Below are 13363 nucleotides of genomic sequence, written 5' to 3'. Positions count from 1 at the left end.
CGAGAAAATGATGGGCAATCTTTCGAACTTCATGGATCTTACAAGAATAACGTTACAAATTTGTATATATTTTTTTCTTCGTGCAGTATTACGACGTTACTAAAACAACACTCGACGTTTATGTTTTCAGAGCCACCTTTATAATTTTGATATCTATTGCAATTGCGTTCAGTGGGTACCTTTTGTCGGTTAATTCACTATCAGCGACTGGAATTCAAAGGCAGTTTTTGCTTAACCTTGCATTGTGGCTTTAGTGGAACTGCAGCCTCGTGTTTCGAGATCGATTTTACTTCTTCTACGAAGCGAGCTTTAATAATGCTGCCTTGTCGTCTATAGGGGGGAGAAACGGTTGTATTTGGGAAATGTGATCTTTTATATTAGGTGTATTTTTTGAAAAACACGCGCCAACGTTCGTTGCAAGTCGTGTGAGTTTGTAGTTGAGTTGTTAGAATTTATCACTTGAGCTGGGGAGGGGAATATTATAGAGCCATTGACATTTTATATGTCTACTACAGGACGCTTAACAGGAAATTAACACAGACTCAAAGAAAAGGCAAATAGGTATTTAATACGATAGTATATTGGATATACAGTGTGCTCGCTTGAAGCTAGACACAGATATGTAAAGCCTTCGTTTTTATTTACAAAAATCTTGAATCAAGGATATATTTAGTCTCTTTTATGTCCAAAATCCTATATAAAAAATGTACTGTATTTAATATTCTCCATAAAGAGCTTTCTTTGGGCCTAGCATTCTCTGTACATACGAAAACATGATCTGTCAAACTTCCTGTAGATTACGACATTGTAATATACTCACAAAAGTTTCCGTTCTGGGCGAATAATATCCTATGCCAACATATCGGCTGTTGACCCGAGGTTATAAATTGCGTTTACCATTGCTTCGCGAACTTCTCAGACTTTTCAATAACGTGGTGCGGCAAAACATTTGTTTTAAGTCACATGGGTGAATAGTTTTGACATAGGCAAGAACAATGTGCAATACGAGTACAGTTTTGAACTGGATGATTTATGTAATATGCGTTCCGAAGTAAACTTTTTAAAAATAAAATTTATGTTTATATCATTTGTTTAAAATCACATGAAATAGTTAGTCTTAGTAGATACGTTCGAAGGTTTGCCCATTATTTCTTACATTCGGGAGGCATCTCTGTTCGCTATGAGAACGACATTGCAAACTGACTGTATACAGACAAAATAAAAAAAAGTGCTAATATCCGCCAAGCATTTTGCCGCATTTTCTTGTTCCCACTTAAGAGCAGTCATCAAGGTGGCTGGTAAAACAATGAAAATGAATAAGGGAAAGCCGTAGTATAATTTAGTAGTCGAGTAAAACAGTCACGTCTTTGCTTATTTTCTTGTTAAATTGGACGAAAGCGCTTGGAGGAGAGTGTATCTATTAAGGATGTACAGTCTGCACCTTTCATCTGTTTTATTTCTTCTACCACATACAGAGTGTTAGAAATTAATGACAAAACACGGTTACATGTAATTACAGTTCATTTAAGAGTACATGTTTGCAGCATGAATTGTTCCAGTATTTGTGGAAAAAAACTATTTTTGTTCAATCACAAATCTCACAGTGACTAAAAAAACTTGATTTTAAAAATGGAAACATGATCGATTTTCGAAATATTGACTAATATTATGTGAAGAGCATGATTTTCTTCTGTATGAGAATTTATGGTTAAGTAAAAATTAAGAAAAACATTCTTTTACATAAAAAAATTACCTCACAATAATCTCAGATATGTCAATATTTTTGTTTTTTATTAGAAATATACATTAAAAATAAATTTCCAATGAATATTCTATTTATAATTTCCTTTAAAAATGTAAAGGTGTAAATTAATTTAAATTATGTAAATTAAAAATAGTATTTAATATACTCGTAAAGCTTATTTTGAATGTAAATGCATTTTAGACCAGCTTCCCTTATTTTTTTGCTTATGAAACCTTCCTGACAGGTCGAAATTTGTTTGTATATACTTCAAAATTAATTGTTTATTGCTGTAGTATTGTACATAGGCTTTGAACAATCACATACGTATGCGTTGTTTCACGTGCTCGATAGGAGATTCTTCATCCGAAAGTAAGACAAAAAGTTCATCCTTGTCTGGGGTACAGAGCGTTAAAGTTTTTCGTTTTCCAAAATATCCCCGAAGCGATTAAAAAGAAACAACTAATTCTTTTATGCAAAAGGAACTTTATGTTTTATTTTTAAGTGAAGTACCTCTTCGTGCACTAGAACACGCATTTTTTCAACACCCTGTATATAAATAAAACTTCTGCACCAGAAGACTAGCCCGGGATTGGTTCTTTCGAAACACAGACGTAATTGTTCATTTCGAAGCATTTTTTTTCTTTTTCTTGCCCAACTACCCTTGAAGACGAGGTAGACTCATCTTTTAGTTGTTTTTTCGTTCGGTAAGTTCGGAAGAACCATCCGATTTCCTGCAGGTCGCGAAGAAGTTATACTTGACAGTGTCCTTCGAGGAATGTACGATTTACGTTTACAGGTAGGGTCGGTTGTCCGAATTTCATGGCCCCCGAGGTAATCGAGCGGAGGCAGTACGGCAAGGCAGTGGACATCTGGGCCGCGGGGGTGCTCCTCCACGCGCTGCTCTCGGGCACGCTGCCCTTCCACGGCAGCGGAAGGAGGCTGGCGGAGGCTGTCTGCAGGGGGAAGCTGCACGTGAGTTATCCATTTTTTCATTTAACACTTATACTCATCAATTTTTTGTGCTGAATTCATTTATGTAAAGAAAACTATAGCACTGCATTTAAAATTTTTGAGAAAAATCCATTATAGTCTGTTTAGAAATGAAAGAGAGTAATAAAAGCTTTTTATGTATGCAAATCGTAAATAAATGTAGTACTGGTGCTTATAATCAATATTTTTATATTATGTATTATCGGTATAGATGAGGTGTACTTTTAAAAAAACTTTGTGTGACCGGGTTGTACTAAATTGTAGCAGGTAGCTAAAATTTAATCCCCGACAATCCGTCTTTGTCTATGCCGCTTCAATTTCTCGGTCCATTTCTCTTATAAGTAAACAATATAAAAACAGCATTTCAAAACATGAGGCTACTTTAAGCATCATAACCGGGTTAAGAGGGTTTTTAGTAATTCAAATAAAATTATTCAATATTATTATCAAAATATTTATTTAAATTTAATGAATAGACTTTTATTCCACACAAAAATATATGTATTTTGAAAATTCAAATTATGGTGAGTAAATGTAGTGTTGTATAAATGTACAATAAAGAAAATAAAAAAGTAGGTATATTAAAATTCATCCTCTGAATATTCTGATGAATTATCTTCGTCTCCTAGATTGATAACGATAGGTTCCACAGTAACGTCAATTAAATTATCGAGTTCCCACATTTTCTCCTCTTCTTTTTGTACATGATGTATACATCTTTGCCAGTTATCTGCAGTTACTCGTTCCAAGGAATTTTTTAACAAAATTTTCACGTCACTTAATTTAAACGTCGTATTATTTCGCGCTACATCTCCTTTTACCTGCGCCCAGACTAATTCGATTGGGTTAAGTTCACAGTGATAAGGTGGTAACCGTAGTACCGTTATTTGGCGATTTGTTGCCATTTCATCGATAACATATTTTTTCTGATCTTTATTAAGATTGACAAGTGTCAAAAGTTCCTTTTTCACCATATTTGTTTCAAAAGAAATGTTTTTTCCGGATAACCATTGAATTATATCGGCTTTCCTCCAAGCAGTCGTAGGCGTCCGCTCGGTCTGCCGTGAATGGTAACTGGCATTATCCATGACAATTACAGACCCCGGAGGAATAAGATCCAACATCTGTGTAAAATACTCTTCGAAAACATCTGCGTTCATGTCTTCGTGATAGTCACCTGTATTTTTAGATTCAAATAAAAGTAAACCGCCATCTACAAAACCACTGGCACTACCTATATGTGTCACTATTAATCTTCGCCCTTTACCTGAAGGTGCCTTGAACCCTGTTGAAAGTCCATCCAAAAATGCTTGTCGAAAACTTTTTACATTTTTATCTTGCCATACTTTTGTTACAGTATATCCCTCGTTGACCCAAGTTTCGTCTAGATAATAAATATTCCTCCCTTCGTCACGGAATTTTCTAATTGATCTTAAGTAGGATCTTCGCCAACAAATAATTTCATCTTTATCGATAAGAACTGACTTCCTGTTCTGCTTTTCCCAGCAAAAATTCAACTCTCGTAAGACGGCCCATAATTTGCTTCTACTGATTTTTGGCAAATCGTTGTCCTCTGAAAGTTCACTTAAAATTTTGTTTAGCGTTGGTATTTCTTTTTTAAAATAAAATGAGTGTACTTTTCTGCGAATGACATTTTTGAAGAAATCATCTATAACGACTTTTGACCTCCCTGTAGATGATTTTGGGGGATTTACAGTATCTTGTTCACTTTTTGTTTCCTTTAAAAGTCTGTAGATTTTCTCATTTTTCCACGATGTCGTGTTGGTAGGATTTTGGTGTTTTAATGCATTAAATACATTTAATACAATAATCTTCTCATTCTGAGACAGCGCACGTCTTTTCACGCGTTTAGCAGGTACGTAATTTGATAAGCTCGACATTTTACCCCATTTACAATATTATATCAACTGGCACAATAGTCACTGAACACAAGTCGAATTTTACTCTACTGCACTAGCACGTCTTCGTATATTCAGCTCTAAGACTGGATTCATCTGTCACAATACCCTGGCTCCTGCCCTATGATGTATCCAGTACAATATACTAATGTACACCCATTACCTGTTAGCATTAGTGTTACCCGATAATTACCTGAAACGAAATATTAGCACGCCCATGGCCGGTTCTTATCTCGGGGTTTTATTAATCTCTTTCATTTCCAAACATACTATAAAGGACATTCTTTTGAAATAACGCCGTATAGGTTTCCATGTTGAGGTAAATGACATAGCGACATTACCACGAGATAAAACGTGAAAAGACCTTTCTAACGAGGTATAACACTACGGGATTTTGATGAGCCAATCCTGAAAAAAATGCATTTTTCTGATCAGACATTAGGAGTTTCCCCCACCCTTTCTGTCGTGGGACAGAACAAAATGTCAATAACAAAAATTACGCGCAAAGAATACGTCTACCCATATTTGTACGTGAATAGGAAACATTTCGGAGAAAAATTCAACTTTATGTTTTGGTATGTAGATTGCGCCCTCTAGCGGCCGAGCTACGAACTTGAAAACAATTTCCAGCGATTACTCTTGGTCGATTTATTCATCAACATTTTTTTTCCGAAGTTCTAGCGCCTATACTTTCCCTAATATCGTACCTAGCCGACCTTAGTGGGACACCCTGTATATCTTTCTTGCCTTACCTTTACTCTCTTTTTCTATTTGCGTTAATAAAACGTTCAGGACTAATTTCGAAACATCCTACATTACAATACGTTCGCACGCCTTTGTTAGCGCTCTAATAAGTAGGTATTATAAATTTTGAGAACTTTAATAATTCGTCAAATATTATTCTTTCCTTTCTCTTCACTTCGTCCTGTCGTCTGTGTTCCCGGTTTGTTCCGGGCAGCGCTCGGTTCGAGCCTGGCGGAGTAGAAATTGTCTGTCGAGTAAACAGAGTTTCAGCTGTTCTTTTGTAATTATTATCGGAGGTCGTACGGAACTTTCGGCGCAAAGCGAAAGAGACTATCGGATCGAATGCTCTATTTTTGGTCCGTTGTTAATGAGTTTGACCCAGCGTTTTTTGCATCGGCGAGTTTTTACGAAACTGCAATTTAATTACGGTCGCTGTAGCGATCAAAAACTCCAAAATGGTCCGTAGTCCGGTGTTCGTCGCGATGTTGTGTTCGTTTATCAAATTTGTCAAGTAAAGTAAAAATAAAAATAAAATAAACTGTAGGGTGCAGAAAAATACTCAAAGTGATAATCTAACAATTTAAAAACTGGATTTATGAGAAAAAATTATTTAAAAATGTCCTTTTTATTCAAAACCTAAAAAGACAATGCGGGTATTGGTACGAATATTAAACAAGTTATTGGCTGCTGCAATATTTATTTTGTCAATAGCTCCGGAACTGCAAGTACTTGCAAGAAAATTGCCACGGTGCTTACATATTTCATGCACTTCCAATCGATTTGAATAATTAACGAGGTATTTCCTTGTAATTTATTTAATATCATCGATCTAGTTCGCTTGGATGTCTAATACATTCAATGATTCAATTTGGGCCTTGTTTCAATTATGTTAATTCATAAAAGTGTTGCCAGTACCCCGTATGAATGTTTGGGTTGTTGCTATCCGCATATATTCTGGTATATCCTTTAAATCTCGTGAAAAGTGTTCCGTTTGTGTGCCAAATTCCGGACACAAACACACATCCCAAGCAAATATTGACCCGTCCATAATATCTTGTTCTTTTCCCCCCGCGAATATGGCACAGATAGTAACGGAATAGAATTCTTCCTATTTACGTGCATATTTATTTTTGGGCGCCAAAACAGGTACGAGCAACTTTTCGCTTTTTATTAAATTATAAGATATTGTTCGTGGTTCTGAGCCGACTGTAATATATTCCTCTAATGCTCCAGTCGAGTTAGTGTTTGAACGTGAAAAAATTATAGTTGATAGCTCATGTAATAAACGCTATAATGAAAGTTAACGTTAATGAACGATTGGCATAGCGGGAGAAGGAGCGCCAGGCCCGATCACGCGCTCGCGGCGCGAGGTTTTTGACTTGAACGTTTCAAATTCGGTAAACTCGACTTAAGATAAATTTTACTTCAGCAAATGCATTTATTTGCAAAGAGCTTATTTGCAGAATAAACGACAACACGTCAACACCCTCGGGAATTCCAGAAGTGTTCGATCTCTCCCCTTTATGACGAAACATCAAATGATTCGGAAGCATTTCCTTTAACAGGCCATTGATCGTCCGACCCCAAGAGCGTGACAACGCCGTATCGCAGTAGGCTCTAGACTGACGTTTACCTCGGACGTTGATTACTTCTAAATTAAAAAGGGTTTACATTTCTTTTTGCCGACGTTCCTTTTACATTCGGTAGTTCGATGGAGCAATAAATGTCATTGGGAATACATTTAGATCGAAAAATCGAACGAGCGATTTGTGGAAACGCAACAGCGTAATTATAGACAACAAATGGGATGGAGTCGATGTAGAATATTGTTATGTCGGAATGATTCTTTAGGAGCATGATGGAACACGCGCTTTACAACGCTTTCACAGCGCTTTGGCACGACGAACGACAACCAGAGACTACCAAAAACGCCGTAAATTCATGAGCGAAACAGGGGGAGTTGTAATATTCACGCATATTTTGAATTCTTGAACTAGTCTCCCAAACTACTCGAGAAATCTCACAAAAGGCGCCGATAGTGAGAAAGGTCAGAGCAGGTGCTTACATATGTTTGGAGTGTAGCTGGCGAGACCAACAAGGCCAAAATCTGCGGAACCACCTAGACGTGCGTTTGAACGTCTACTTAGCATCACTTATCAGGAGACATATTTAACTTTACAAGGATTGGAAATCGGAATAAGTGAAAATAATGGAAAATATAATTAAACCAATAAACCAATTATTATTTTATAACATAAACCGACTCTAGATGATGCGGTAACATGCCAAACATTTACCAATGTCAATGCATTTTGGTGTGGAAGACTATGAACGATCGAGAATGCGAAAATCTCTAGTTTTACCGTAGTACACATATTTATGTCGCATCGTGTGGATGGTGCATATCGATATATTCGAAAGTGTTTCTTCACTTGCGCTAAAAACAATATTTTCATACAACACATAAAATATAGACCAGGATGAACTCTATAATCCGCCTTTTAACTTAATTAAAATCGTAAATACAGCAGAATTTTTAAGGGAAGTAAGTATAAGGTTTCGTGTTTTCACGCGACGGATTACGTTAATTAGTGTACATGCCGCTTAGATTCAATTAAGGCCAGTAATTAAATCCGGGATGCTACCGTGGGGTAACTAATAGAAAAATAAAGGAAGGTTGCAGGTTTCAGTGTATGTATATTCCGATTAACAGGATTTACATTGTCTCGTGATAATATAACTTTAATTATCCGGGTTTATACTTGAGATTTTGTACTATTTACGGCTGTTGTAGAATGTACAGTATGTCCAATATAAAAGGGCCTCTGCTCTGTGACGAAATAAAACTCTCACCAAAAAGTTAAAAAAAAAATCCTGGGTAGCAATTTTTTTCTCGTGTTCTGTAAAGAATGAAGGTCTAAAACGTTACGTTTTAAATTGAAAAAAAAAATCATATGAAGGTTTAAACACATTTAAAGCCGTGCCTAGTGTGACTGCCAGCTGTACCTTTGATGTCGAAGCTGTCGCGCGCCACAGTGCGGAAGCGCTGATGGCGGTATTTCAGAAACACCCTGATTAACATCGATCATTAGGAAACGGAAAAATTGCGTAAAATCATACGCAAAACGTTAATCCACTCCACTAGTTCGCTCTGTTGGTTTCTCCCCTGTGACGGAACACCTGTTTCATGTCGTTTATTACTTAACGCTTTCCCTGATATTCCGACGTTAATGTATGCCTTCAATTACAGATAGACTCGGCTCCACAGTGGCAACTCATTAGTGATAGTGCGAAAGACTTAGTTCAACAAATGTTAACCGTCGATCCGAAACAAAGGATAACCATTCAAGAGGTGCTAAATCACAGGTGGCTTAGGGTGAGTGTTTCGATTGTTTCAGCAAGGAAATTGTAAATAAGTAATTCGTCGGTTTCGATTTTGAAACCAGCCACTTTAAAGAAGCCGACCCTGTTTTGTCACATTTTAGTCCGGCCTCTAGTGTTCAACTGATTTTTTTTTATTTCCTCTTTCAGGATCGAGATAAGGGGCTGAGGATCCACTTAGGCGACACCGTAGAGGAGTTGAAAAAATTTAATGCACGTAGGAAATTGAAGAGCTGTATTCTGAGCGCCGTCAATTCGAGCAAGTGGTACCCGTACGACGACTCGAACGCCGATACCTTCTCGGATTTCGGGGACGAGGAGGTCTCTTCCGGTGGTAAGTCTTTTATTGTTGATACTTTTTACGAAATAAATACGCGAATGGTCTGTACTAAATCTGTAAATAACGCGCTCTTTCGAAAGAATGTCCTGTATTCTCGCCGTTCTCGTAAAAAAGAACAGTTACTGCGTGGAGTTTTTTTTTACTTTCACATTTTATTTTGTGTCCTCGAGCTGACGTTCGAACGCTCTCGACGCTGGCTCCGCAGTGTGTTTATTGGTGAGGTCCGAGGCTGATTGAGAAAATTTGTGTTTCGAAAGACCAATCCTTTATGGATTGCGGGCGTCTGTATTTGTGGTGGCATTTAGTTTTTGGATTTTTTTGGGCTTAATTTTCGCCGATTTTGAAAACACTGTTGAAGATTTTTAGTAACAAGTCTCGTAATAAATAGTTATCCGAAACAATATGTCTAAATATAAGTATTTCAAAAACACGTGCCTGATATATTGAAATTGGTAAATAAGGCAATCATTCAAAGGAACATTCTGTATTCTTGCCGTTCTGTTATCACCCTTGACAAGGACTGATCACGTAAAAAAAACAGTTACTACGTGGAGATTTTTTACTTTCACATTTTATTTTGTGTCCCCGAGCTGACGTTCGAACGCCGTCGACGCTGGCACCGCAGTGTGTTTATCGGTGAGGTCCGAGGCTGATTGAGAAAATTTGTGTTTCGAAAAACCAATTCTTTATTCTTTGCGGGCGTCTGTATTAGTGTTGGCATTTAGTTTTTGGTTTTTTTTTTGGGCTTAATTTTCGCCGATTTTGGAACACCGTTGAAGATTTTTAGTAACAAGTCTCGTAATAAATAGTTATCCGAAACAATATGTCTAAATATAAGTATTTCAAAAACACATGCCTGATACATTGAAATTGGTAAATAAGGCAATCATTCAAATGAATACCCTGTATTCTTGCCGTTCTGTTATCACCCTTGACAAGGACTGATCACGTAAAAAAAGAGCAGTGGTCAAAGTGGGAAAAAGTCACATGGAGATTTTTTTACTTTCACATTTTATTTTGGGTCCCCGAGCTGACGTTCGAACGCTCTCGACGCTGGCCCCGCAGTGTGTTTATTGGTGAGGTCCGAGGCTGATTGAGAAAATTTGTGTTTCTAAAGACCAATCCTTTATGGATTGCGGGCGTCTGTATTTGTGTTGGCATTCAGTTTTTAAATTTTTTTTGGTTTAATTTTTTAATGTAAAAAAGAACAGTTTCTAAGATGTCTTTTTGCTTTCACATTTCGCTTGGGGTTGTTTCATCGGGCAATTTCCCTTCTCGTATGCAATTCCGACACTGGTTATTGGACTGTATGGGCCTTGAGCTGACGTTCGAACGCACTCAACGCTAGTTCCGCAGGAATTTCATTAGCGAGGTCCGAATCAGATTGAGAAAATTTGTGTTTTGAAAAACTAATCCTTTATGGGTTGCGGACTTCTGGAAAGAGTTGGGGAGCTGGCATTTAGGTTTTGGAATTTTGGGGCTTAATTTTCGTCGATTTTGGAAACACAGTTGAAGATTTTTAGTTAAAAGCTATTAAGAAATAGTTCCAAAACAAAAACTAAAAATAATGTGCCTAAATATAATTTTAATACAAAAACATGGTCCTGATATACAGGGCGATTCACAAAAGGTGACCCAAAATGAAACTTCGTTCTTTGAAAAAGATACAGGGTGTTGAACTTCAAAAAATATTCTTAATTTTTTTAAATAATTTAAAAAGTAGTAAGTGAAATAATTTGAAATTGGGCACACGTATTTATGTAAACATTGTCCAAAATCTGAGGGCTTTTCCTAAATTTACATGCTCCAGTGGCGGAGATACAGGGTATGGGTGGCATATTTTTCTAAATAAAATAGTACGCCACTGCTTTACGGTAACAACCATGATATTTTCNGGGCACATGTATTTATGTAAACATTGTCCAAATTCTGAGGGCTTTTCCTAAAATTTACATGCTCCAGTGACGGAGATACAGGGTATCGGTGGCATATTTTTCTAAATAAAATAGTACGCCACTGCTGTACGCTAACAACCATGATATTTTCGGATTCGTCTTTCAGTTTTCTACAAATTGCTACTCTCTTGTTTTTCGAAAAAAAAGCCTGATTTTCGAGTAATGTGTTGGCATGGAAGCTTTAGGAGCTTGAATGGAAGTTTTAAAAGCTTGTGTTTAAGCATTAGAACTTGATTTGAAATTTGCCCCTTGGAAGGCTTGTGTATGGCAGCTTTAAGAACTGTGTGTACGGCAGCTTTAGGAGCTCGCTGTATCCTTTAGGATCTTCGTCGCAGGGTGGACAAAGCTTGAGTGACAGTGTGCTATCAGGCAACGGGAGCTTTGAGCTAGTTCTTTAATTTTTATTTTTTTTTTTGGAGAAATATAACTCGAATTTTTTATTTTTAAAGTAAATTTTTTGAGATTATCACATAATTTGCGTGTAATAACAATAAATGAGCACACTGGTGTATATACACCTGAAAAAAATTTGAAGCGTCAAAGCGTTCTGGTTATTGAACTATGTGGTCTCCGGGCTGACGGTTGAACGCACCTGACGCTAGCTCCGCAGTGTGTTCATTAGCGAGGTCCGAGCCAAGCTCAATTTGTGTTTTGAAAAACTAATTCTTTATGGATTGGGCGTCTCTAAAGAGTTGGGGTGCTGACATTCAAACGCTCTCGATGCTGGCTCCGCAGTGTGTTTATTGGTGAGGTCCGAGGCTGATTGAGAAAATTTGTATTTCGAAAAACCAATCCTTTATGGATTGCGGGCGTCTGTGTTAATGATGGTATTCAGTTTTTGGATTTGTTGGGCTCAATTTTCGCCGATTTTGGAAACAGTTAAAGATTTGCGCGTCTTCCTGCGGCGTAGGTGGTCTCTGATTTTTTGAGCTTTGTCCGTTATGATCAATTTTTTCTAATAATTGTAATTCATCAAGCGCGATCCGTCGCGTACATCCGAAGCGATCGCCCCGGACTTTTAATCTCTACAAACTAATTACATTCACGGTGACCCCGCCCCCGGCCCGACATCCATCCGTTTAAAGGATTAACCATCAGGTTGAAATTCGGGACACGTTCGCCCGGAAAACAAATTATAACTTCAATTTTGCCGGCTCGCAAGACACGCTCGCATCGACTTATTTATATCTCCTCCGGAGCATATAAAGCGACTCTCCGGCTTCATTCTGCTAATAAAAATGAACGCTCTACGACTCCTGTCTCGAGGCGGAACCGCTTAAGCGTACCAGGTCATTCGAACCCGAGCACTCCGCTCGGATGGCGCTCGTTCGATTTTAATTTAGACACTTTGCGGAGCCCTGTACGAGTTCGAGACTAACTAAAAGTCGTTTTTTGTTGGGGTGTTTTCTTCGAAAGAAAATCGAGCACAGTTGAGAAAATATCCTGTATTTTAATTCTAATTCCACCAACATACAATTATTTGGGTCGTACAGTCGATTCTGCAGCTGTATACGGTGCGGAAGCGCTGTCGGTGGATTGCGGAGGGTGATAGTGACGGATTAAGTCCAGTCGATTCCGGTCCCTCGTCCCTTTTGTCCGGTCCCATCAGAGGGAAAAGCTGCAGGTCGTGCGCGGGCGATGATACCCTGCACGCCTCGCAGTCAATAAACGTAACGCTCTCCGGTGGGTTTGTTGGGGACGGCATGGATTTGCGTAATACGCCGGCGGTGGAGAGTCGCTGAACGCCGACACCTGTGACCGTGTGTCAGTCTTCATTTTAATAATGTGAAAGCATAATGACGGGAGTATTGCGGAACAGGAAAGATTGTCTACTAATTCGGTCGAATGGAATAAACTTCTGCAAAAAATTAAGGGAGCAAAAAAATGTGTCGAATTTTTAGTGATTTTTCAGAATGTTGTATCTCAGTTAAAAATGATCGTACCAAGGTTTTAAAAAAAGCATTTTAAAGCGCCGAATGTCTAGTTTCCAGATTTCTTAGCTCAAAATTTTTAGGAGCGACAGTCATCGCGAAATTCTAAGAAATAAGACTAAAAAATTTTTTTTTCCAATTTTTTGCGTTTTTTTCTCGGTCCACGGGCTTGGAAAAAATTTTTACACAAAAATCATGATGTGGACTTGATAGTCTGTTCATTCAGCTTTAATTTCTATTTTTAAATTTTTCTCTACGTTAATTTGACCCGGAGATATCCGACTACGAATACAAAAGCATCCTTTTGGCTTTAACCATCGATATCTCGGCAACTAATGATCAGACAGAAAATTGACGGG

General features: G+C 37.8%; 1 protein-coding gene across 1 annotated transcript in view; it reads left to right on the top strand.

Annotated features, from left to right (window-relative positions):
* Positions 1 to 13363, top strand: part of LOC108917899 (peripheral plasma membrane protein CASK) — a 257836-nt gene that overhangs the window by 70553 nt on the left and 173920 nt on the right. The window contains exons 6-8 of the mRNA XM_018724711.1: positions 2541 to 2716; positions 8648 to 8773; positions 8929 to 9112. Coding sequence (XP_018580227.1) covers positions 2541 to 2716; positions 8648 to 8773; positions 8929 to 9112 — 486 coding nt within the window. The remainder of the gene's footprint in view (positions 1 to 2540; positions 2717 to 8647; positions 8774 to 8928; positions 9113 to 13363) is intronic.

Source organism: Anoplophora glabripennis, unplaced genomic scaffold (genome assembly GCF_000390285.2).
Source record: "Anoplophora glabripennis isolate ALB-LARVAE unplaced genomic scaffold, Agla_2.0 scaffold17, whole genome shotgun sequence".
In the NCBI taxonomy this organism is placed as follows: Eukaryota; Metazoa; Arthropoda; class Insecta; order Coleoptera; family Cerambycidae; genus Anoplophora; species Anoplophora glabripennis.
This window is presented reverse-complemented; position numbering and strand designations above follow the sequence as displayed.